The 26,832-nt window shown below is 36.0% G+C and overlaps 1 protein-coding gene across 1 annotated transcript in view; it reads left to right on the top strand.

Annotated features, from left to right (window-relative positions):
- Window positions 1-2,372: 2,372 nt before the first annotated feature.
- LOC149794145 (COMM domain-containing protein 4-like) overlaps window positions 2,373-26,832 on the top strand; it is a 36,267-nt gene continuing 11,807 nt past the window's right edge. Inside the window, exons 1-6 of the mRNA XM_089968220.1 lie at window positions 2,373-2,606; window positions 5,312-5,383; window positions 9,534-9,599; window positions 11,597-11,636; window positions 12,097-12,216; window positions 20,134-20,214. Coding sequence (XP_089824346.1) covers window positions 2,604-2,606; window positions 5,312-5,383; window positions 9,534-9,599; window positions 11,597-11,636; window positions 12,097-12,216; window positions 20,134-20,214 — 382 coding nt within the window. The 5' untranslated portion in view covers window positions 2,373-2,603. The remainder of the gene's footprint in view (window positions 2,607-5,311; window positions 5,384-9,533; window positions 9,600-11,596; window positions 11,637-12,096; window positions 12,217-20,133; window positions 20,215-26,832) is intronic.

Consider the following 26,832-nt stretch of genomic DNA (forward strand, 5'->3'; position numbering starts at 1 on the left):
ATCAGTTCGGAAGCTCTCCAGTAGTCCAGTGGTGACAGCAAGGTTTCATAAGGACATGTGCTATGCACTGCCATAAGTGACCAAGATTAGTTCATATCACCATTACTGATATATAAAACCTCAAAGACATGGCTTAGGTCTTCATGAGAGAGATTAGCAATATTGTTCAGTAAGGTAAAGTCTCCCTGGAGTCTTCCTGTCATATTGTTGCCTTTTGTGGTCATCAGCATTGAAATGGAATGCATTTTTGCTACGAAACAAGGTCCCATCAAAACTTTAAATTTGAGTGCACTATTATTTATATGAACAACTGCCTAAGTACCTGCCACAATAAATGTGGAACTTAGCACCTGTCATTATTTCTTTAGTGTTTACACCTATATGCATCTGAACAATATTGCAATTTGCTGGCAAAATAATTGTGCTATCTTGCTTCACTACCCCTGGGAAAGATGTTATCAGTTGTACAGACCCAAACTACCATTTGTTTTAAATACCATTAATTAGTTAACTTTGCTGCGTAAAATTTGTCAAATTGAATATTTTATAACTTGCATGAAAATTTAATGTTTCAATAAAATTTAGTTTTCAAAATTTAAATGTTTATTTAAATTCCATCAAAATTTAATTTATCAATTTTTAAAAAAATTTCAAACACATTTTCAGACAGGCCTTATCTTGTATTGCAATTAGGTTTTTACTGCATTGAAAAATTACTGTAATTAAGGAAGATATAGCATCTTTAGGTTTGTTTCTCAAAAGCACTTGGACCACTCCAGTGGTCTAGTGGTTAGAGCATCTGCCTTGGATGCAGGAGGTCATGGGTTCGATCCCTGGCAGAGTCATATCAAGGACTTAGAAAAATGGTACTAAAAGCTGCCTTGCTTGGCGCTCAGCATTTAGAGGTTAGTGTTAGGACTGGTCAACCTGGTGTCAGGACAATGTGACTGGCATGATGCCCCAGTGCTAGACATCACTATAAACTGTCACACTGCAGACATCATACTGATATGACTCAAACATTGTTAAAGCTACGTTAAAAATCGAAATCACACACACAGGAGCACTTGGACCAAAACCTGCACCCTGTGGAACACCAGCACTACACACTTTCTGGCATCTGTCACATGTCTTGTTTGCAAGGAAATTCAAAAAGACTTCATATATAAAATTCAAATAGGTGTGGTATGCACATATAAAAGTTTGACTAAACTTGGCCATACAAAATTTGTCCTGTTAGGAATCAGACCACAATTAATAGTTCTGGTTCAGTACACAAATGTAGTCTGCTGCCTATTGTTATGGCATTTTTTTTCTTTTCTCCTTTTGGTGCTATCACAAGAGTTAGATTTAAACATCTCTTGGTATCGATTTAAAGGTACATGTTTATTCTTTAGAATATGAGCTTATGGTGTAGTTGCCCGTGTGTGTGTTTTGGCAACAATGTACACTGAGTAATAAGGTCTTGGTGATCATCTGGAAGTGAAATCTGTGGTCCAATGCACTTTGGTTTGTTTACAGTCCAGCCTCTCAAAGAAATGCCGGTGATCCCATGACAAGAACTCCACTGTGAAGTCATCATTGAACGTATTTTAGATTAACATATGATTTGTATTGATTGTTTACACAGTGGAAAGTTTAGTACTGAGAAACAAATGTAGAAAATATATAGTAAAATTGTGTTCTGGGTCCATTGCACATTGGTTTGTTTCCAGTTCAGCCTCTCAAAGAAATGCATTGAACCTATGACAAGAACATACTACCCTGAAGTCATCTTTGATGGTATATTAGATTAACATACGATTCGTATTAATTGTCACACTATGGAAAGTTCAGTATTGAAAAACAAATGATTGGATATACAGTACAATTAATTGTGTACTGGGTCCATATAGACCAACCGCCAGTCTTTGACATCTGGTGCCGACAATGGAAAAGTTGGAAAAAATGGGAGCCAGTCTGTAAATGGGTAAAATGGAGTATGGGTTTGGCTGAAACATATTAGTAAAACGAATCTTTCAAGAGCTCATCCAAGTTGTAAGTGGAAAAAAAGAGATATTGTTTTTTGGTGGAATTTCAGTACTTTAACAGTCCGAGTTTGGAACACTCATTACTGAAATTAGCACTTGATTCTTTGGTGCGGAATTGAAAGCACGTATTTCAAACACATGTAAGTCCAGAAAAAGCCGTGGCTCATATCCTTTTCTCTACACAGAAATTGCCATCCCGGATGCATTTATACTGATAAGTATAGGTCTAATTATGAACAATCAGAAATTTAAAGTTATTGAATTTATTATAGCATAGTGTTTGCATAAGTTTACTACGGGAACTGAATTAGTACCGTGAGTCCTTTACACTACCTCATCTCAATCATCCGCCATAGTTGAGTCACGTGACAATATGTCAGTGGCTACCACCTGACCTTCGTAATAGAGAAGTGTAGTGGAGACGATCAGGGTGACGGACTTGGCCTACTGGTGTACGTAACTTGATAGTCCCTTTTCTCGCTTTTTTGGCAGTGGCTACATAGAGGCTGGTAACCAGGCTATATAACGGCTACATTATTTCACTAACGAGTCAAAGACCACAGCCTACAAAAAATGGTAGGTGGTATTTCGTTTGCATTGAGATTTTAACATTTACTGTCATATTTACATTTGCTGAAATCGTTCTTTATAGAGGGATACTTAAAAATAATAAAGTATAGTTATATTCTTCTATTTGTTTCTGGTCAAGTTAAGTAACAGCCCTGAAAGTAATAAAAAAATGTTTTACGTATCTGTGACATTTCATAAATGGTACTGTATAAAGGAACGCTATGATATCCTGAGTCTTAAAATTAGCGATAAGTAAATAACGACACCGACCTCCAAGATATTATATACGTGGTTTTTTTTTTTGCTCTATATCAACTTGCATTTCATTTCCAGTTTAGATCAGATGGTTGTGGGAAACAATCGATAAACAGACGCCGTGTTTTCAGGTTATGCAAGGGGCGTTACTCGATATCGCGGTAACATAGATAATATAATTTTACGATGGCATATACTTGGCCTGATGTTATGATTTTGATGGTATCACGGTATCAATTGTTTTTCCATATACCCCAATGCTTTTGTGAAATAAATATACTTTCTATCCTGCCTCAGCATGCATGTCACACACTGTCATAGAAAATAATGCTAGACTGTCCATTTGACAAAGACAAAACCAGGTACTCAATTGCATTTAAGAGAGATAACTCTGCTGGAACTAGACGGGTAAGAGTTATCTAGTCACAACAGACAGTTTCAGCCATGTGTACCACATTAAAAAAAAATCATAAAAAATACAAAATATGATCTAGATATGAATTAACACAACCTCACATGTTGCCAAGAGGCACAACTTTTTTTTAAAGCCTAACAGAAAGTACAACTCTTACATAATGCACCAATCACAGCTTAGTGTTGTTATTTATTTTTGAATACAATGTTCCCTACAACTTAAGCTCAGCTCACTTGGGGTTGTTCAGTTGGTACCGTTATACCTATATCTATATGCTGCACAACTTGTAAATCAACTCGAAAAATGGATGCTACCTTAATGGCTTTGATTTAGTCACCTGTACCCTACAACAACAGAAAGTTATCTAGGAGAATTAAAACAATACATGTGTAACCACTTGTGACGGGGGTGGCGCAAGGATTGCTAGTGAGAATAACACATATGAGCATGAAAGTACATGTCAACCATGGACTGTTAACCAAAACCATGTGTTACAATGAAAAGTTATAAATCATGTATAACAAAATGTTTTAAATCAACACCTGTAAATTGCTAAAGACATCAGAAAACAAAAACATACTGATAAACATCCTTCAAATTTTCAGTCTTATTTGCTACCATTCAATCTCTTTTTGACAAATATGGTAATCATATGATCTGACTTTCTGCATAAAATCATTGGACATTATCAGATGACAAACTGGTTTATTGATTTGTTACAGTGTTATTGATTTTGAGAAGATATCGATTTTATCTGAGAACATGATGTACGACCATGTTTTGAAAAAGTGAAATTCATGGGTTTATTTTAAAAATAGTGTATTTGCCAGCAGTTCCAAAATCTTCCGTAAATAAAACTGGTGTATTAATTTTATGATACTGTGTATCATCTCCAATGTGTATTAATTTTATAATACTGTGTATCAATCTCAAAAGTGTCTTAATTTTATAATACTGTAGAGACACTACACATTATTATAACAGTATAAAATTCATCTGATCCACTGTGGAGACACTACACATTGTTATAATAGTATAAAATTCATCTGATCCACTGTGGAGACACTACACATTATTATAACAGTATAAAATTCATCTGATCCACTGTGGAGACACTACACATTGTTATAATAGTATAAAATTCATCTGATCCACTGTGGAGACACTACACATTGTTATAATAGTATAAAATTCATCTGATCCACTGTGGAGACACTACACATTGTTATAATAGTATAAAATTCATCTGATCCACTGTGGAGACACTACACATTGTTATAATAGTATAAAATTCATCTGATCCACTGTGGAGACACTACACATTATTATAACAGTATAAAATTCATCTGATCCACTGTGGAGACACTACACATTATTATAACAGTATAAAATTCATCTGATCCACTGTGGAGACACTACACATTGTTATAACAGTATAAAATTCATCTGATCCACTGTGGAGACACTACACATTGTTATAATAGTATAAAATTCATCTGATCCACTGTGGAGACACTACACATTGTTATAATAGTATAAAATTCATCTGATCCACTGTGGAGACACTACACATTGTTATAATAGTATAAAATTCATCTGATCCACTGTGGAGACACTACACATTATTATAACAGTATAAAATTCATCTGATCCACTGTGGAGACACTACACATTGTTATAACAGTATAAAATTCATCTGATCCACTGTGGAGACACTACACATTGTTATAATAGTATAAAATTCATCTGATCCACTGTGGAGACACTACACATTATTATAACAGTATAAAATTCATCTGATCCACTGTGGAGACACTACACATTGTTATAATAGTATAAAATTCATCTGATCCACTGTGGAGACAGGTACTACACATTATTATAAATTATTATAATAGTATAAAATCCATCTGATCCACTGTGGAGACACTACCCACTGTGGAGAAACTAAACAATGCCACAAAAGCATAACATTCAGCCATCTCCGCTATGGAGACACTACATTATCATGAAGCATACTATTCCACTGGTTCTATTGCAGAGATTCCGTTTCTGTGGTGATTTGGACTGCCCAGACTGGGTTTTAGCAGAAATAAGTACATTATCCAAAATAGTAAGTTGATGCAAGAGAGAGAATTGTTTCCATTAATTCTTAAATGTATGCTTAGTTAACATCATGATACTACAGATTATAATATTTTAGCATTAAATCCCCATCAGCCATGCATGTGTTATATAAGTTTTGTGAATATCTAAGTGCTTAATGATAGTAATTTCATAAATTCCAATCATTATACTTTTGGCATAATCGTTATGCCTTTTTCACCAAATTACACTGGTCAACAGTGAAATCATTACTGACTTGAAAAGGCCCTAATCTGTAGTATTTTGGTGTGCCGAACACGAATATAACCGTGAAAAATTTGTATTGGCTCTCGTTTTGAAGATATTCATATACCTCATTTTCTATGTTTCACTGTGTAAATTTCTCCAGTAGGACTGCAGCAACATCCGGAATAATGATGTAACATTGCATAATACCATCATGCTCACATCATCCACAGTTGATTGCATCATTTTCTGATGCAATGCAATACTAATGCCATGCGGCTGCTGAAGTAAGTTGACGTCAGCAGTGTACTATACATGTGTAGGCCTATTATACTAATGCCAGGCGGCTGCTGAAGCTGACGTAAGCAGTGTACTATATAAAGCCCAATCAGATAGGTTCAGCATTTAAAATATTTTAGACGTTGTGCGAGACAGTTCAAGCTACTGTTACATAAAACTTATTATTTTATCCATTTACGTACAATAAAGAACAGTAATGCCTCGAAAGTGTGTTAATACCGCGGACAATTTTTGCTATATTTGTGGGGAAGTGACATTTGCCAACCAGAAGAAAAGTATCAATTCTCAAGTGAAGAAGGCATATCATCTTTACTTCGGATGCAAGGTTGGTGACCAAGACAAGCCTTGGGCTCCGCATATATGCTGTGCTACATGTACAACACAGCTTTCACAGTGGTTGAATTGCAAAAGGTCATCAATGCCGTTTGCAGTCCCAATGGTGTGGAGAGAGCCAAGCAACCACCTAAATGACTGTTACTTCTGCTTGGTTCCTCCTCTTTCCGGCGGAATAACGAAGCGAAAGAAGTCGAGAATAGTCTACCCAAACATTCCGTCTGCATTGAGACCAGTTCCACATGGTGAGGGACTTCCTATTCCAGAACCTCCAGCAGAATATTCTCTTGATTCATCTGACGAAGACAAAGGTGAGTCGACCTGTTCTTCTTCTGGTCCATCAGCATGCAGTGATCCAGATTTTCACTGTGGTGCATCATCAACCCCACACAGAATAACACAGGAAGAACTAAATGACCTGATTCGTGATTTGGACTTATCAAAGAACAAGGCAGAATTGCTAGGATCAAGACTCCAACAATGGAATCTTCTAGAAGAAGATGTCACAATTACTGCATATCGAAAGCGCCACCAGCAATTGGAGCCTTTCTTCAGAAAGGAAAGTAATCTGATATTCTGTTCCGATATTGAGGGCCTCATGAATGCTTTAAAAATCACTCATGACCCACAAGAATGGAGACTATTTGTGGACTCTTCGAAACTGAGTCTCAAGGCTGTGCTTTTGTACAATGGAAACATTCTTCCATCTATTCCAGTAGCGTATGCTGTCCACATGAAAGAGACATACGATAACTTAAGGCAGCTACTGAATTCCATTGAGTATAACAAGTACAGCTGGCACCTCTGTGGTGATTTGAAGGTAGTTGCCCTTTTAATGGGACTGCAGCAAGGATATACAAAATACATGTGCTTCTTATGCGAGTGGGATAGCCGAGTAAGGGAAATGCACTACATGAGAAAGGAATGGACTCACAGGCAGAATGTAGCCATTGGAGAGAAGAATATCCAACACCCAGCTCTGGTTGAGGCTCAAAAAATCTTGCTACCACCCCTTCACATCAAACTAGGTTTGATGAAGAACTTCGTGAAAGCCATTGACCGGACTTTGCCAGCATTCCGATACCTGCATGAAAAATTCCCTCGACTCAGCGAAGCAAAGATTAAAGAGGGAGTTTTTGTGGGTCCTCAGATTCGAGAGCTTTTCAAAGATGACCGGTTCAACAACTTGCTGGAAGGTGACGCGAAACAAGCATGGAATGCTTTTCGCCTAGTTTCTACAAACTTCCTCGGAAATGTTAGGGCAGAAAACTATAAGGAACTAGTAGAAGACATGTTGATGAAGTATAAGAAACTTGGCTGCAATATGTCTCTAAAGATTCACTTCCTTCATTCCCATTTGGATTTCTTTCCTAGCAACTGTGGTATTGTTAGTGATGAACACGGCGAACGTTTTCATCAAGATATCGCAACAATGGAACAAAGATACCAGGGAAAATGGTCCACTACAATGCTGGCTGACTACTGCTGGACACTCCTCAGAGATTCTCCCGAACAGCTGTACAAGAGACAGGCGAAGAAATCTAAGATGTAGTCAATGACTTGATTTTTTATAGCTAGGCTATTACAGTTGACCTTTTACTATTGGAATGCATTTCGTTATGTAAACATTAATTTCTTGCAGATTACAAAAAAACTAGAGCCAATTTTGCAATTTGACTGTCATATTCGTGTTCAGCACATAAAAATTGATAAGAATTGACTAATTTTATTTCAGTAACATGACTTTTGTAAAAATTTGTTGTCCAGTGTTACATTTTATAGTCACCTGCATAAGTATTTTTCTTTTTTTATGTCCATTAAAAAACAAAAATAAAGCATTATAATGTTGTTTTTATCATTTTTATTATCATTTCTTTATTTCCACTCATAGAAATTTGAGAATAATCTTAAAAAGAGAACTGCTGGATAAGAATAGCATAAGAGTACATTCCTTATTTGCTATTTATAGTAACTGCTTTTTACCCATATATAAGAAAATGGATGGGTTTCTTCAAATACGAACATTGCCTCACGTATTCATTATGTTGATAAGCATTTTAGTTAGTAGACTAGTCTATACCTTTAAAGAAATTCGCAACTGATATTATGCAAAACACTTTACCGTTTGAGCTATAGATGTTAGATGATGGAAAATGTTAGAGCAGATGGATCCTTTCAAACTTCAAAACATAACAGATCAGAAGAAAAGGACAAATCAGCACCACTTTTCAAACTTTAAAAGAAGACTATGAGAGTAATAAAATACAGCACTCTTAAGCACATGATCATGCTCATTACAGGATTCCATTTCATGATCATTCAGCAAAAGTTTATATTGATTTTAGACAGAGGTGATGTTATTGACAAGTAAGATGTAAATGTATAGCAAATGTTGATCACTGGCATATACAGTAAGTGTGTTGTGAGTGGCACATGCCTAGTAGGAAATTATTCCACAGGTGAATGAAGGGTAATTAAGATCAATGCTAGAATTCATAAACGAGGCATGTGGGGTTCATGCGTTCATTGCATTGTACAGATGGCATGTATCTGGATGATAAGCCTTCTACTCTGTAGTATCAAAATGGTTTTTAAAACAAATATATATATTCTTTATAAAGCTATTGTATATATTCTAGAAAACACTGTACAGTGAGAAATATTTTGGGATAAATCCAAGGTACAATATGATTTTTCCCTGTGGATTTAATTTTGAGATTAAATCATGCACACATATTTCTGAGTTTGCTGCATCTTTTATGTATGTTTACTCAAATATACAACATTTATTATATATAATTAGCATTAATTATATCTAATTAGCATTCATTATATTTAATTAGCATTCATTTAAGTTTCTGATCACTCATGTGACCATGTTGCATACAGCAATAAAAGATGATACTTTCCACCTTCTGTTCTTATATGTATGTATCCATTAATTATGTGATATATTTATGTATCTATTAATTATATCATATATGTATGTATCCATTAATTGTGATGTATGTATGTATCCATTAATTATGTGATGTATGTATGTATCCATTAATTACGTGATTTGTATATTTATCCATTAATTATGCAATGTATGTATGTATCCATCAATTATGCGATATGTGTATGTAACCATCAATTATGCGATGTATGTATGTATCCATCAATTATGCGATGAATGTATGTATCCATCAATTATGCGATGTATGTATGTATCCATCAATTATGCGATGTATGTATCCATCAATTATGTGATATGTGTATGTATCCATTAATTATGAGATAATATGTTCTTTACCCAGACATCTGTCAAAATGAAGCTTCTTTGTGTGCAAGTAATCAGGGACATGCTTGGGGAGCAGATTGATGTGAGTAACAGCAATAATTATCTTTTCTTCTTAGAAAAAGTTGTTAATTTCACATGCATTTGATATATAATCAAACATCTGAGATAAAATGATTAAATAAGTGCAAAAGACATGGTTGGTTTTGCCTATCCATTATCTGCTAGAAGGTCTGCAAGAATACCCACACAAAAAAATTTCATTCCTCAAGTATTTAAAAACTGCAAGTTACAAATATCTTAAACTGGTATGTAAATTCTATGTTATCTTTTTACATCAAGGGGCACAATTTAAGTTTTTATTTAATCTATCTTTTATTGTATATTAACTTACTAAATTATTAACTTTATATAGTAAGTAATTTAAATTATCTATCCTGTAATTTATCATTATCCTATAATATAAATTATGTTCTTTCATGATATTACAATTTTACAATCTTTGACATTAAATGTAGATAACTAAATGGAGTGAAAAGAAGTTACATAAGAAATGTCAGAAATCAGCAATATTACTATTTTTCATGCAATTCCACAAACTTTTTGTAAGCTCTTCGGTTTGCAAGGAAAAGGTGTAGTTAATTTTTTTTGTATTACAGAATTTATTTTACGAAAGAGAAAGAAAATTAATTATTGGGTCTTTTGTCAATTATTTTATCCAAGTTATTTGATACTCTTTAATTTCAGATATTTATCAACCATTCCTCTTACAAATAATCTGGCATATAGATAGAAAATGTATATCCTTTCAGAAGTGTACTGTTTGCTGCAGGGTGGTGCTAAAAAGTGTAATCCTTTACACCAATTTTAAACTTTTATTGTGTGGAGATAGTTGATATCAATTTGGATCTTGAAATACATATTTATTTTAAACCCTTTTCAGTAGTAGGTTGTCCATCTGGGTTTTGACTATGTGCTAGTTGGTTGTCTGGTTTTGAATTTTAGTTGTCATAAGCAACTGGGCAAGGAATTTTTCCCTCTGACCCCAAAGAAAACTTACTTTAGTTTAAATTTGTGTCATTGAAAAACTTATGTGATTTTCTGTCTATGTACCTTAGTCTTAAAATCAGGATTAATAATGGTAAATTTCTTTGCATATACACGCAGTTGATTAGATATTGCTGGAGATAGTACTAATGACATTTTTTTTAATTTGGAGAGTATTAGAAATAGAGTATGTGATAATTTGAAGAATTATTGGTTTTAAATGGTGACAAATTTGTATTCAGTACACATTAGTGTGAGACACATGTCACCTTTCTGGCATCCAATAAGGTTATGGTTACAGATATTCATTTGCATTTGCACAAATTCCCTTAACCCCTTGATGAATTCTTTTTACGCATTGCATGAATATTTCTGACGCTATGACCATTCTTTCTCTGACAATTTTGCTTGCACTTTTGCCTTGGGGTCAAGGTCACAGTCTTTAAATTTGCACAGCGGTTTTGTTTAAAGTTTACATGTATTTTCTTTCATAAAGCCCTCAATGAATTTTTGATATAGTTCACATACACTAAGACAGTTCACACTACAGCATGCTTGCTTGCCCATTTACTTGGGAATCAATTACACAGTCATAGATAATATGTGCCATGGTATTGCTTAAAGTTTTTTCATTTGTTTATATTTCCAGAGCCACCTGTTGAATTTTTGTCATAACTGGGTTGTATATTTTTTCAGCTAAGGCAGTTAATTCTCTGAGAGGCTTGCCTGCCCCATGGATCTTGGGTTCAAGTTTACATTTGTTGAAAATTTGTATTACAGCTCTGGTTAAAAGTTTTCTCCAATGGCTTGTATTTCCTAAACGCTTTGATGGATTATTGAGATTGTCAGATTAAATTATTATGACGTGAAGATGAGTCTGCCACATTCTAGGACAACCTTTGATGTTGGGGTCAAGTCGCTTCTTTTGCAGTAACGCTTTGATCTTGGGTTTGAAACACTTGTTGTGTGTATCTTACATATTATATAAGTCTCTAAGTCTCCAAATATTGAAAACTATTTCTTTTATTTTTTCAGTATGACAAAGTACACAAGATAACATCAGATGCCAAGTTTGGTAAGCACTAGCTAGTTGTATCTGTATTAGGTTTGCTTCTTAAGTTTTTTCACTGAATCTCTGGATGATACTGTTCACAGTCAGAGCTTGAAGTTGACGCTACCAAGCTAGCATTTGGCTAGTTGCAATTCTGGAATTGACACTTGCAAGCTAGCACTTGGCTAGTTGCAATTCTGGAATTGACACCAGCAAGCTAGCATTTTGCTAGTTGTAGTTCTGGAATTGACACTAGTAAGCTAGCATTTGGTATTTATAGGATATGCATGGTCATTGAAAGTCATTGATATTTCACCTAGGTCATTGAAATTGAATTTTAGAGATTTTGCTTTTTTTTAAAATATGGAAAATCAAGTGCTGGAAAATGGTGTTCAGTCTACAAAGTAGGCAAGAACTGCATATCATGGTTATCAATTTTTTAAAACCCACCTGTATTAAAAGTGATTTCCTCTTATACCTTCAGAGACAGGAGATGTGAAGGCCAGTATAGCAGCCTTGACATTCATTCTCTGCAGTGCAGCAAAGTATAATGTGGATGAGGAGTCACTTTCAAATGAACTTCAGCAACTAGGTCTTCCAAAAGGTGAGTAAGGCCCTAAATCATTTTAAATTCTTTGTATGAAACAAATTATATACTTCGAGCTACATTTATTGATGCTGGCCTGGAAATTGACTGAGTTATAGATAGGAAAAATTCCTGATGCTTTGTGCAACAAACTCTAAGCTGGCTTTCAGGTCCATAATATACACGGTAATGTTTATTCTGCATGATGCAAAGTTTGCAAGAGATAAAGTGGAGGAAATCTAGGCTCTTTAAAAGCAGATGGATGAGAAGTGTCAAGAGCTTTAAAATTAAACATAGAAAAAATGTATATGTTCTTGGTCAGGATATTGTATATAGTGTTCAGTTTGTTGTATATTAACTGTGCATAGAACTGCAGGCCCAAACATGACACTGGCGAATGATTTGGTGTTATATACATCAATATTTTTGTAACTCTTGCAACATGATTGTATCTATATTATGTGTAATTTTTGTTCATGACTCTAAATTATAATGATCATCTATGAAGAAGATATTACATAGCTAATTTTGTATACAGTTATGGATTCTATTTTAAGATATTGTTCTGCCTGTAGTTTGCGTAGGATCAGTAAATAGTAAATGTTGTGAAGTTTCAAATAATAAAACCTGTTGACAAATTTGGATTAATTTTTCATTGGCTTGTAGGGCCAGGTGGGTTCTTAGAAGAATTATTTCCTATTTGATATGTTAGGTCACATGAATATGTATTGTGAAATATTAGATCGAGTAGTAGGGTCCATCATGTTAGGTATATTGCAACATCTAGTCGCAATAGAAACTTAGAGAGGTATATATGGAGAGAACGGCAGGATACTTCATTCTTATTTTGGATTCATTAATATTTCTGATTCTTATTTCATATTGTAACAATTTTGGAGTATGTGCATTTGGTTATAGCACCCCATTTTAAGGTATTCTTAGATTTTTTTAGATTACTTGTCTAGTTATTGGAGCTCGGTTCATTGGAAATAACTACTTAGCCCGAAATGACTGGCTAATTACTAGGAGCATTTAACATCACAGAGTGAAGTGTTAGTGAGTTTCCATGATGCCATGGTTCACCAAATGAGTGTCCTAGGAATAACAAAGTCCCTATTAAAATCTAATTTTGTACATTGGTGGTGTGACTGCAGTGGCAGTATTTACAGTAGGAAACTGGTAAATAACACAAAGGAATAAATAAGAAGGGACTCGGCAGATACTGTTTATGTAGCCATGGTGGCAAAGGTGATGCAGTTGTACTGGTGAAATGTGCCTGGAAACCGTGGATTGACTGGCCTAAGGTGGCTTAGTTAAAATAGTCCCTTGGGTTGGGAATAGTTGTATAGTTTCTACGGCATGAACTGCTGGTGGTATGTAAACCTAACGGGAAAAAAAACATGCAAATGTGAGGTTGATAGATATTGGCAGTTTGTGAGATCTGTGGTCTTGCATTGATTAGAGTAAAATTTATGTATAGAACAGATGCATCAGGCTTTCTAATTTACAACTAAAGTTGTATGGAAGTCTGGAGATTTGGGGTAAACTTACAACTTCTAGTGGGAATCGTGCCAGGGTTTGACACCGCTCAGTCAAGTAAAGACCCCTGGTTTGTAACAATATGTTGAATTCAGTCTGCAGATGTCTTAAATGTTGTGTTTAGATAATTTGAGAGGAGACATTTGTTAGAATTATTCATTGGAATTATAAAGTGCTTATTGGACTAAGATGTTATTCTGGGACTTATGAATTATTCAGAGGAGTTCTGTACATTGCCATTGTAACATGTACATTTGAGTATCTAAAATTCATTCTGAACATTCTAATCTTTTGGAATATAACTTTGAGGATTATTTTGGTGATTCATTTCATAATACCTTAAGTTGTTCTTAAATTTTCATGTTCTAACTTGAGAATTAAATTATTTAGGGTTATCAAAACTTGTTGGTTTTGCTTCTTTCTGTTACTTAGTTTATGAACATAGTCATAACAGCTAAATGTTTACTTTTGTTTAATGGATTATTTGCTGGCAGGGTAGAAATTTCATATCTCTGGCAGGTTTGTTTTTAATTATATATTTCATTATATTTAGAAACAAACTCAAAAGCATTTATCACAGTTTTTAGTAATGGCATGCTCACAATAGAGATAATCTTGTAACTGCTTTCTTTTGAACCTAAACAAATTTAAAACCTTGAAAAAAATCTATATAAAAAATGTCAAGTTTTAAAATGTAATTTCACTTCTAACCCTGTAGATAGTTGGAGGATCTTATGTGGTAACACAGTCTTGAAATAGTGAACACTTTGGAATTCAAATATATGACCCTACATCAGACCAGACCATAGATTAAGCTCAGTGTTCAAGTTCTTTTTGGGGCCTCATGTGTCCGAGTGGTCTAAAGCACTTACCGTTATGGACCACTACCATCTCACCTCTGCGTGGGTTTGAGTCTCAGGCTTGGCCACTGTTGGCATGTAAGAAAGGTTGCCAATAGCTTTACGTGGGTCAGTGGTTCTTTCCAGGGTTCTCTTGGGTCTTCCTCCACCATTTATACTGGCCGCCATGTATAGCCTATCTTGTGCTGAAAAATGGCATTTTTTAAATTTTAATCTTTCTGCATAAATAAAAGACAAAAATATTTCTGAAGTTCTTTTGCTAGCGTAGCATAAAATATTCTGCAAATTTCCTAAATTTCTTGTTCAGTTTTTACCAACATACTATGTATCACAATAAAAGTTTTTCATTGAGTAAACTGCAAAATGTTCCAGAATATAACTTGATAACTAGGGCCTCACTCAATGAAGTCATCCTTGTTTTTATGTCCATCTGTCAGTCTAAAAAGAGTTTGTTTTCTGCAAGGTATCTTTACTGGGATTTTTGGATCCTGACCAAATTTGTAATGCATCTTTATATTCTTCAGACCTCAAAAGATTTTATTTCGTTTTCTGTGTCATTCAGTAGAGTTATGGCCCAGATAGCCTGTCCTCTTAAAGTTCATTTCAGCAACTTGACCAAGAAGAATTGCTTGATTTAAATCAAATTTGACAAATTGATTTAAACTGAAGTGACCACATGAATGAGTTTGATTCCCAGCATTTCCATAACATTCATCATTCAGTGTTTTTCATTTTACACTGTTTCACTTTAAAATCCATTCATTGTTTCATAATCATTCATTCTTTATTTCATTGACTTCATTCTTCATTTTTTGCATTCCATTTTTATTTTCCCAGTATAATTACCCATATAAGTGTCTCAAAGATCTTGAATTTAGTTTACTTTCCAGATGTTCACATTATAATTTGTTAGAGTTATGGACCCTGATTACTCATCCTTCTGACTTATGTTTTTGCAGCATTACTTTACCAAGGAGTTTATATTTCAGTTAAATTTGGCATGTAGCTTTATATTGATAAGACTCTGAATGAGCCTAATTTCCACTGTTCCACATAATCATTTAGAAGAGTTATGTTCCCTGACTGCCCATCAATTTATACTGTATCTGCCAACCCTTTGGAGATTGAAATATAATTTAAATGTGCATTTTATCTTGTTAATGAAACTTGTTGCAGGCCGTGACCAACTTCTTGTTATTGAGAAGAGTGTTGCCCTTATAAGTTTTTGTTTCCAGACCAAAGTTCCTGTTTCAGGCCTTACCAAGCACTTTGTATTATGAGCATGGTGCTTTACAATGCATCCATCGAATAATAACATTTTAATGTTAAGTTTACATTAACCTGTACCTTATTCTGACCTTCTAACTTAATGTGCACCATCAACAGTATGAGAGGGATTTATGAATTTTTTTTCCTAAAACTCTTGCTATAAACTGGTTTCTCACCTGTAGTAGACACGATATACTGGTCATTGAGTTGTCCATCTGTTGTCCATCCAGTATCAACTATCAGTCAGTAAGATATAAAATAGATATGTTACAGGAACAAAGCATGGATGTTAGCTTGTATAGGTAATATCTGCTTATCACTAAATAATGCTACAGAGGTCCCAGGTGTACATACTGCAATACTGCACCTTGTGAAACAGTGCAGTGGTATATAAACTTGAAATGATATTTCTTTTAAATGTTACACATCAGAAGTCATGTTAATGTACATGTTTTTCATAGGCCAGTACTGGAGTTAAATGAATGTTGTTTCAGCAAATTAGCAGCAAACCATCCTGATATGTGACATGTTGTACCATCATATCTCATTAACTTAAGCTAATTCCTGCAATGTGACATTATAAATAGAAATTATACATACATTTTAGAAAAGAATTAAGAAAAAATCCTACCAAATGATCCATTTATTAAGAAGATAATTTGATTGGAAATGGTTGTTCCTGCATGAAAACAGTACATCCATGTTTCTTTACAAAATTATCAAATTTTTTAAACATTTAAAGTCAGTAAACTTAACTATATTTTGACCCTTTACCTCTGTAAATATTGCAGCTGTAAATACTTTATGTTGCTACTGGGAATGTCTCTAAAACATATGGGGAAAAGAAAAGACATGGTGCCAAATTAGAAATTTCAGGTGATTGTAGAGATCTGGTTTGTTGGTGTATAGTACAGCTCACATGTATTTTCGGAACCCCATGCATCACAGTTGGATTGGAGAGGATTAGGAAAAACATCCTCCACCATCTCTCTGTCTTGAAGGACTTGCAAAGGTGGCTCGTGGAGAATTGCTCTGTACACCACACCTTCTTGTGGAGTCCAGAATAACCACCACATACAGGACTTGATCTCTATCAAATGGCATGGTTTAGTGTGTATGGCCCCATCAAGCATGCTGTCTAGAGGTTTATAAAGAGAAATAGGTACCAATTCATCTAGATCGTTATCAGATGATTTTCCTAGTTCCAAGGAACAGTGCAATGTTATCCTACCTTGTACATTTAAATTATCGACAACTGCTTGTGTTTTTAAAAAAAAACAAGAAGAAAAGAGAAAACTGAATTTACACTTAAATGTGAACATCCAAGTGTTTAGTCCTTGAAAAGTAATGACCCAGTCATGAGGCTAAATATACATGTACACAGCTATGAACGACATCAGTTCGTTTCTGACTGCATTTATACTGTATGGGACTGGTCATTTAATTTATTGTTCTTTCCAATTGAAGTAATGTTTTTAAAAATTCTTTTATTAATCAGAAGATAATTAGTTTCAAATAAATTAACCCTTATAGAATCATCTGCTTAAAATGAAGCAAATACATATGAAAGTGTTAATGCATGAGATGGGCCCGATCAGATCAAATGTTGTTGGTGGGGGTGGGGTGGTGTTGTTCCCAAATTTCAAAACTTTCCTTGATGTATGCATAATACCCAAGAAATGTGCTCTAGAATAAAATGATAGTAAAATTTCAAGTGACTAGTGACTACATTTCAGTGTCAATACTTTTTTTTTAGCAGGGGTGGGGGTGGGGGCCCTGATCTTTCCCCGATGAGTTCTCAGTAATATGTTGCACTACTTCTTCTGATATCCAATTGCAGGATAATAGAGGGGTGATTTAAACCTGAGATGTGTATTATAAAATGACACCATGCCATTCCTTTTCTTTTCTGAATTGTTTTAATCATTTGATGAAGGAAACAACAAAAAATGTTCGGCTACAAAGCACAATCTAGCCATATAAATTAAATGGCCAGTCCCTTGCAGTACATGTGTAGTTAAAATTGAACTAGTATGTATATTCAGCCTTTTGACTGGGTCATCATGTGATTTGTAATTCAGAATTTGCTCTTGTTTGTTTGTTGTTGTTTTTTTCTTCATTTTTTTAAGCAAAATTGTCTGTCAACTGGAATTTATTTGTCTAAACCTTAGGGAAATACTTTTCAGGCTTAAACAGCAAGATAAATTTAACTGTTCAAGTCAGTGCATACATTTGATTAGATTTCTTTGATTAAAATAAAACTTTAAATATATTGCAAACGATTTTGATCAACCTTCATAATTGTACATACTATACTTGACTGTTTTATTTTAGTTTGTTATTTTCCCAAAATATTTGATTGGAATTAAGATCACTTTATTGCAGAGATGGTATCTGATTGTAAATCATTCATGACATGTCTGTGAAATTCATTCATTCATACGTTAATCAGTAGAACTTCCATTTTTAATGACTGAAACATAATTGGAGCTACACGCTGTGATAGAAATGGACCTATCCCATGCTGAAATTGACATCTTCTGATGCTAACATTTTATACAATGGCCACTGCCTGGATATCTTCTGAACATCTGCTAAAGCCAGGTCTTTATTTGGGAGAGACCATTTCAGTTTCTAAGGGGGTAAATGCTTGAAAACTAATGGCTTATTAAAATTTGTGGTATAAAAAAAGACTATGCCATTCTTTGCTTTGCTTAAAACAAACTGTTGAGGAATGAAATAATAAAATACTATTGTTGGAAATAATAATTTAGCCCCATAAAATTAAATGGCCAGTCTCTTACAGTAGACATGCATTCAGAATCAAACTAGTTGATATTCAGTCTCATAATTGGGCCATTACTGCATGATTTACATTTAAGTGTAAATAATGTTTTCTTTTTTTTGTTGCTTGTGTTTTTAAACTGAAGCTGCTATTATCTGGAATTAAATTGTCTGTACATCAGAGGATTACTTTTCATGTTTAAACAGTAGGATCAATGTAAACTTTTCAAGATAAAAGGAACAAGGTTGGCCTCATCTCATCAAGTCAGCACACAAGTTTTCTAAAGGAATGAAATATATGACTTTAAAAATTATTTTCTTTTGTCCATGTATATGATCAACATAAATTTCACTGATTGCTGAAATGGTATTTGTTAATCACTCGTGACGTCTCTGTCTATCCATGGGTGGTGTTCATTGATTTTTCTGTTCATATGTCAATCAGTAATACCGATCAGCCGGATCATGGTGGAGATGCCATTGGTGTGCCAGCCGAGGTGCTCTGGTGATTATTTAGTATTTATTGCTCCATAGTAGATCATTATTGTGGAGTGGAGGGAATTAAGTACCACACCATGATGTGTGTTGTTCCGAAAATACAATCATGCTGTACTGCACTTATTACAAACATATAACAAAAATGTATTGAGCATTTTCCACTGGTTCCTTTGTAGTATTAAGGTTTTACAGGTGCAATCAAGCTCGTGCTACACTGTGCTGCTGGGTGTTGAACAATTATCGATTTATGACAGGTTTAGTTTCCACCTGCTCTGAGGGAAAAGTGGTATCCACAGAATAACCACCAATTGGCCAGGTATACCCAAAGTTTTGCACATTATGAGCCATAAAGTCAAAGATAAGGCCACAGGGGATGAGATAGTCTGGGATGCTAGAGGATGAAGGAATAAACATGTAATAGTTTCGCCATTTTTGATGGGCCCGACATAACTTGTATAACAATGCAATATAATACAAGCTGACTTGAAAGAGTAAATGTTTTGGAAGACTTCATGTCATGAATGACCACATGCTGGTAGGTTACCATCATAAATGACCTTTGTTTTGGAAGACAGGCTGTCATGAATGACCACTCCTTTGGAAGATTGCCTGTCATGAAAGACTATTGTTTTCGAAGATCACATGCCAAAAACAACCTCATTTTCCAGTCTTGTGAGACCATATTCTGTTGGCTGTAGGGGTGGTCACTAAGGAAAGGTTGTGTACTGTATTTAGTTTGCCATTTGAATGTATGCTGAGTGTGTGTTGATTAGTTACTTACATTTCTTTTCAGATATACAAGGTGAATTCAGGTTTTTTCACAATTTGTAGATTTGTAGATTCTTACCCTGTGGCAACAACGATTCAGTAATCCCCAATTTTAATTACTAATACAATTAATTTTTTCCCAGAAATTTATACATATGAATATAAATTACTTCATAGTACTCGACAATGTTATTTAATTATATTTTTTTATTTATAGAACATGCAACATCGTTATGTAGATCATACAGTGATAGCCTAGAAAAGATGCAGCTCCAGTTACGAAAACAAAGTTTGCGATGTAAGTTCTTTTTAACCTTGAAGTTTTTTACACTCCCATCAGTAAATTATTGGAATCTTAAGACCTTTCAGTGTATGATTTTACCATTATTCTTGCTGAAATTTTCTTTAAATTAGCAAAATATACATAATATAATCGTTGCAGTTTAATCCAAGCATTAGCTTATCCAGGTTTGGTCATGTTCTGGGTTTTAGATACATTAGAGTTGGTAAATGAACCAGACTAACACTTTACAGGGAGTATCTCACATGTTTTAATCAACAAAGTTGTTCATGTAAAATGGCCACATGATCAAGTTCCTCATCTTGAAATGTTGTCCACCAAATGAAAACATGGTAAATGGGACAATCCGTCGCTTAAGAAGTTTAAACAGTTTAAACAGATGATTGCAGACATTTCAAGAATATAAGAAAATGAAGATCGTGTTTAATTGAGAAATTATGCAGTAAGTCATTGACCTCGTGGAGTTTAGAACTAGTTTCTGAAATTGAACTGGAGGTCAATTTGGCTTAAGTGGGTCATATAAACTCTTTAGGTGAACATAATGTTGCCTTTGCTACATCATGCTACACTTGTAATCTTTCAGGCATATTTCCAAAGTTGACAATGGCAGTACTTGATATTTTATTACCACTTACTTAAAATTGGTCTAACTTATGGAAACATAAACTGCCTTATCACATAAGTCATCGTAGGTTTAAGTCTGTTGCTTCTGTCAGTGAGAAAATAAATCATATTCGTATTGATTTCATGCAGGTATATCTCGTTGAAAGGTCGTTAAAGTTTACTAGGCTAGCTAGTTAGCTGCTACCATATGCCAACACCAAATGGTGTCAGCAAATTCCAACCTTTTGATAGGCAGTGGACTCTGACCCTACACCCCAACATAAATGTCCAAATATCAGAAATGGGGTGGCACAGGTAAGAGGAAACTTGGGCTATTAGCTTCACTTCTGTATTGATAACATTGTACACTTTACCTCTAACAATCCAAGCCATTTTGTTGTTCAGGTTGGATCATCCAATATTCCTTTTGGATTTATTGTAAAATAATCACTCAGCTGGTTGTATACATTATTTTTACAATTTCTTCCAAATTTGAGTGATTCCTTTATGGACTTGTTTAAGACCATGTTTCACAATGCTATCATTGAACCTGTGTTGTTTTTTGGCATGAAATTGACTATTTTTACTTGCTTTGTTAGTAATGGAGATGGTATTATCAAGTTAATAACATACTGCATTGCTAATTTATGCTTTGTTCCTTCTTATCTTGTGTCATTTTGTTATATATTTTTAATAAATAAATACATCTTTGCATAATTTTAAAGCAAACTGATCCAGTGGCCTACTGGTTAGAGCATCCACCCTTGATGCAGGAGGTTGTGGGTTCAATCCCTGGCTGAGTCATACCAAAGACTTAAAAAAATGGTACTAACAGGTGCCTTGCTTGGCACTCAGCATTTAAAGGTTAGTGTTAGGACTGGTCGGCCTGGTGTCAGGATAATGTGACAGGGTGGGATATCATGCTACATGTCTGCGGCGTGATGCCCCAGTGCTAGACATCACTATAAACTGCCACACTGCTGACATCATAGTGATATGACTGAAAAATTGTTAAAGCTATGTTAAAAATCCAAATCACAGACACACACACGCACATTTTTAAAACATACCTTACAGGGCATCTAAAACATGTCACTGGCTATTTTCTCTTTTTTGTTTCTAACAGGAGTGATATTAGTTAGTTAGTAATATAATGAATTACTAATGTATGCTTTGTTTTTCTTTTTTTGTGTCATTTCATTTGGTACATCATCCAGATGCATAAAAGTTCAAAGCAAAGGAAGACTGCCATGACTCATTTATTGTATTGTCAATGCCATCTAGTATATGCACTATGTGGTTAGAGGGAGTCTGGGCTATAGTAGTCCAGAAGGCAGCTAAAGATAGAATAGGTCGAGGAGAGATAGCATTGACGTCCTCAGTGTACATCCCAAGTCAACCTCCATTACAAGCCTTGTGCGGAATGTTGGATTACCCACCTTGGCCACAGTAACATCAGCAGTAGGATAGGAGGATTATTTTGAAAGGGTACAACTGTCCACCATCCATCACCTGGTCCAGGAGATGATGCAGGCCAAATATTACCTCTTATTCTCTCACTTCCGCAACTTTTTCCAACTCATTTGGGAAGTGTCCACTCAGTTTTAGGCAGCCCAGTGGGTGCATGGCCTTCCGGTTTATAAATCAGGATGCATGTGGTTTGTACCAGATCTGTTTGATCCATTGCATAATACATTCACATTGTCACCATGTGGCCTGCCATCCCAGCATGGAAACCTTTTCATTGAAACAATCCAGCCAACAAGGACTGACAAGGGACCTTAGTGACAGATCTGTCCATCTAGTAGTACCATCGGTGCCATAGCCTTACTATGATGGGCATTTTAGTGAGAAGTCAGTCCAGCCAGCCAGGTTCACCATACACCAGGCAAGTCAGTCGGCAGTTCCTGACTTCATTGTGTTCTTTGTTTATCCATAGGGAGACCATAATTATATTTTCAAACAGTGTGGAAATGAGTCATCGATGCCACCTGGTATGACTTATTCAGAGCTGCATCCAGACCCAGATTGGGACTCTACTTACAGTGGCTGTGACAAACACCTTTAAATCAGCCTTACTCAGATCTGACCATGGACTGCATTTAGCTTTAAAACCACCATCAATGAAATTTATAAGGTGTGTCTCTTTCAGAATGCCCTCCACCCCCTAGTGCTACTCAAGACTAGGAAAGCATCAGTAGATCTCAACAAGATGGCAGAGATGCTGCCCTTCCAGCTCCTTCCCCAACCAGCTCAAATTGGTGACCTGGAAAGTTCTAAAACTTTTTTCTCAGAAAGCCATGTTCCATCAACATTCTCATCTTGCTGGTATAAAACTCACTCAAATGCCCTCTGTACTGGTCTCCCAGCCTTTGACAAGAATATAGCAGCCATGCATATGTCTGCTTCACTGTTTTATAAAGTGAACAAAATGTATTTCATGCCACATCAAAAGCTAGTTTGAAACATAGTTGCTTGTCTTCAGTGTTAGATTTGGCCTCGTTGGCAATTTTCCAATTTACAGAAAATCTGACAACAGCAACGCTTGGGAGGCAACAGCCAAGATTGCTAGAATTATTAATCAGGCAGCTCACCATGCCATCACCAATGCATTGACCGCTTCAGCAAACTTAGACCTGATATGACGTGATACATGTCTGTGGTCCGTGTTGTTCATACCTGATCATACCCTGGCTTTACAGATAACCCTGTTGGGGTCACCATTGCTTCTTGGAGGAAGAATTTAAGAAGTTTGGAGGCAGGCAGCTCAGGAACTGCCCCTCCAGCTCACTGCTGAACCCACACACTGTCAGGTGTTTGAAACATGCAGCCCCTGCCAGTGCAGAAGAATGTTAAGTGGCTTTGGGATAAGGGATCTTTTCAGTCATATCCCAACCAATGCCAGGAGACAACAGTCTAACCAAACTAAGGGGCAACCATACAGAGGCAGTAAGAAACCTGATTTCTCCACTTTCAAGCCTCCTCATGTAAACATTGACCAAACACACACCACTCCACCCCACCCCACCCTGGCTATTTCAAACGGGTATTGGATTTCATTTCTCTTACCCATCAGACCATCACATCAGGAGAAGAGTGCCTTCTTAAAAACAGGAGATATGTTTACTCATCAAAAAACAGGTAGTAGAGATTGTGCAAAGGCCACAATTGCTGGGTTTTTCTACAAAGCTATTTCTTATTCGGAAAGCAAACAGCAAGTTGAGTCCAGTCATCAACTTGAGTCACTACATCCATTTCATTACACCACTGAAATTGAAGACAAAGGCAACAAGATCAATCCATCCCTCCATCTGAAGGGAAGAGTATGCCATCAGTCACGATCTGACCGAATTATGTGACCATCTGGGTATGGAGTTTATTACCAACCTGTATCTGGTATGGCTTCCTCATTTTTGCATAGTCAAACTCACAGAGTCTGTTTCCAACAGTGAAAGAGTTCTTGCAGCTCTTTTGCTTATTCATTCTGGCCGCAGACTTGATCCCACTCGGTTGCCTTTTTATGCACCCCTTACAAATGACATTGCTAGCACATTGGCATGCCATTTCAAGTCTCTTCGATCAAACAGTCATGATCATGCCAGAGATAGGATTATTCCTGCATCTGTGGTGCAACCCAGGTTGGCTGACCTTGGGGATCCAGCTGGAGAAGCCCCAAGTAGAAATAATAGTATTTACTGATGTCGGTACGTATGGTTGGGGTACCCATCTTTTGCTGGACTTCACTGCTGTCAGCGGCATGATGGAGCTGAGTGAGCGGCCACTACACATCAGCCTTTTAAAAATGAAGGCTGTATTCAACAAGTTTAACTTCTGGAAGGATCGACTCCCATAAAAACACAGTCTTCATTATGTCTGACAACTATGTTGTGGTGACCTGCCTCCTCAAATGGGGGAGGGACAACAAATCACCTGACCTGTTGGTTCTGACTTGGCAGTTTCTAAATTTATGCGACAATCTCCATATCAACTTACTAATCAGACACATTACTGGCAGACTTAATGTCTTGACTTACACTTTATCCAGGTAAGGTCTAGTCATTCACATGGAATGGTTTCTCCATAAATCTGTCTTTTTTTTATCTGTACACTTTGGGTGTGTCTGATGATCAATCTTTTTTTTGTGACAAGGTGTAATGGCAAGTTAGGCACCTTTGTCTCTCCAGTCCCAAACCATGTAGCTTGGGTCTTAGATGCATTGTCAGTTATTTGGGAGGGTTGTGATCCTTTGCCTACCCGCCCATGGTCCTGATACCAAAAAGAAATCCAGAAGTTATGGGGTCAGAAGTGCAAGATGATTCTGATAGCCCCTCTCAGATGGGACAAGTAATGGGTCACCAATCTACTCAACTGAGCAATGAATCTGCCCAAGAAGATTCCAGCCAACTTGAACTTTCTCAAGCAGTCATGGTCACTAGTGTACCATCCCTGCCCAGACAGTCTTCTTCTGCATGTTTGTCACTTATACGGGCATCGTTGCAAGACAAATGATATAAACATTTAAACCTTCAATTGTGGAGAGAATCTCGAAACAAGAAGGCCTTCAACTCTACATTATGAAGGAATGTGGCTTGTTTTCAGGGACTGGTGCCATATCAGTAACATTATCATCTGGGTGCCTCAAGCCTGCAACTGGCTGACTTTTTTCTCTAGGTCTTCCAAGAGAAACATTTGGTCCCAATTACTATCAAAGGCTACTGCTGCATGATATTGGACCTATTTTGGTATCATGGTAGATTCTGTATTGGGCATGATAAAAACCTATTGGATCAGTTAGGGAATTTTGATTTCATTTGACCAATATCCCTCACTCTGTTTCCAAAATGAAAATGAATCTGTCCTGGGTTTTAACATGGCTCAATTCAGATAAATTCAGGCCTCTAGCTTGGCTAAAGTTACTATCATACAAAACATGTTTCCTCATAGCTTTTGCATGCAGGTAAGCGAGCTACATGCCCTTTCCATTGACCTGAACCAACCTTAGTTATTACCAGATGGTTCAGTGGTCCTCTTGACAAAACCCGTCTTTTCTAGACAAAATAGGTGACCTACTGTTAGTAATTAAAGAGTTGTCATTCGCTTGTACTCTTCCATGAACAAGTCTAAAAGAGCAGTCATATGCAAGATCCTGTTCGTGCACTCAAGCACTACTGGAAATGCACAGATACAAGTCATGGTACGTGCTCAAGCACTACTTGAAACGCACAGAAACAAGTCATGGTACGTGCTCAAGCACTACTTGAAATGCACAGAGACAAGTCATGGTATGTGCTCAAGCACTATTGGAAATGCACAGAAACAAGTCATGGTATGTGCTTAAGCACTACTGGAAATGCAAAGAGACAAGTCATGGTACAAGCTTGAGCACTACTGGAAATGCATAGACAAGTCATGGTACGTGCTCAAGCACTACTTGAAATGCACAGAGACAGATCATGGTATGTACTCAAGCACTACTTGAAATGCACAGAGACAAGTCATGGTATGTGCTCAAACACTACTGGAAATGCACAGAAACAAGTCATGGTACATGCTCAAGCACTACAGGAAATGCACAGAGACAAGTCATGGTACATGCTTTTTTATATTCTTTGTTTTATCCGTTCGTCATCTCAGAACTAACAATGGTGACAAAGTGTACTAAGTGCAAGAAATTCAAAGCCAGCAAGGATTTACATAATCCATATCATGCCAATACAAAGTGTATGCCCTATCAGCTACATGTAGCACATGCGCCAATTGGTCAGAGACTTCATTGTTGACAGTTCTAAGGAAAATCAAAGATAGAGTGTACTGATCTCCTGAATATTTATTCTAATAAAGGGTCTTTTACCAACCAGCCTGTTTGGAGATGTCATTGGCCCCCTACCCAGTGAAGATGCATCAACCATGACCTAACTGATACTATTATTTTGGGGGAATTGGAGGAACCTGTGACTTCTCCTCCTCAGCTGAAGAAACCAACACTAGACCATAACGATTTAAAGAACTACT

The sequence above is a fragment of the Sinohyriopsis cumingii genome, chromosome 8, assembly GCF_028554795.1.
Source record: "Sinohyriopsis cumingii isolate HCF-2022 chromosome 8, ASM2855479v2, whole genome shotgun sequence".
In the NCBI taxonomy this organism is placed as follows: Eukaryota; Metazoa; Mollusca; class Bivalvia; order Unionida; family Unionidae; genus Sinohyriopsis; species Sinohyriopsis cumingii.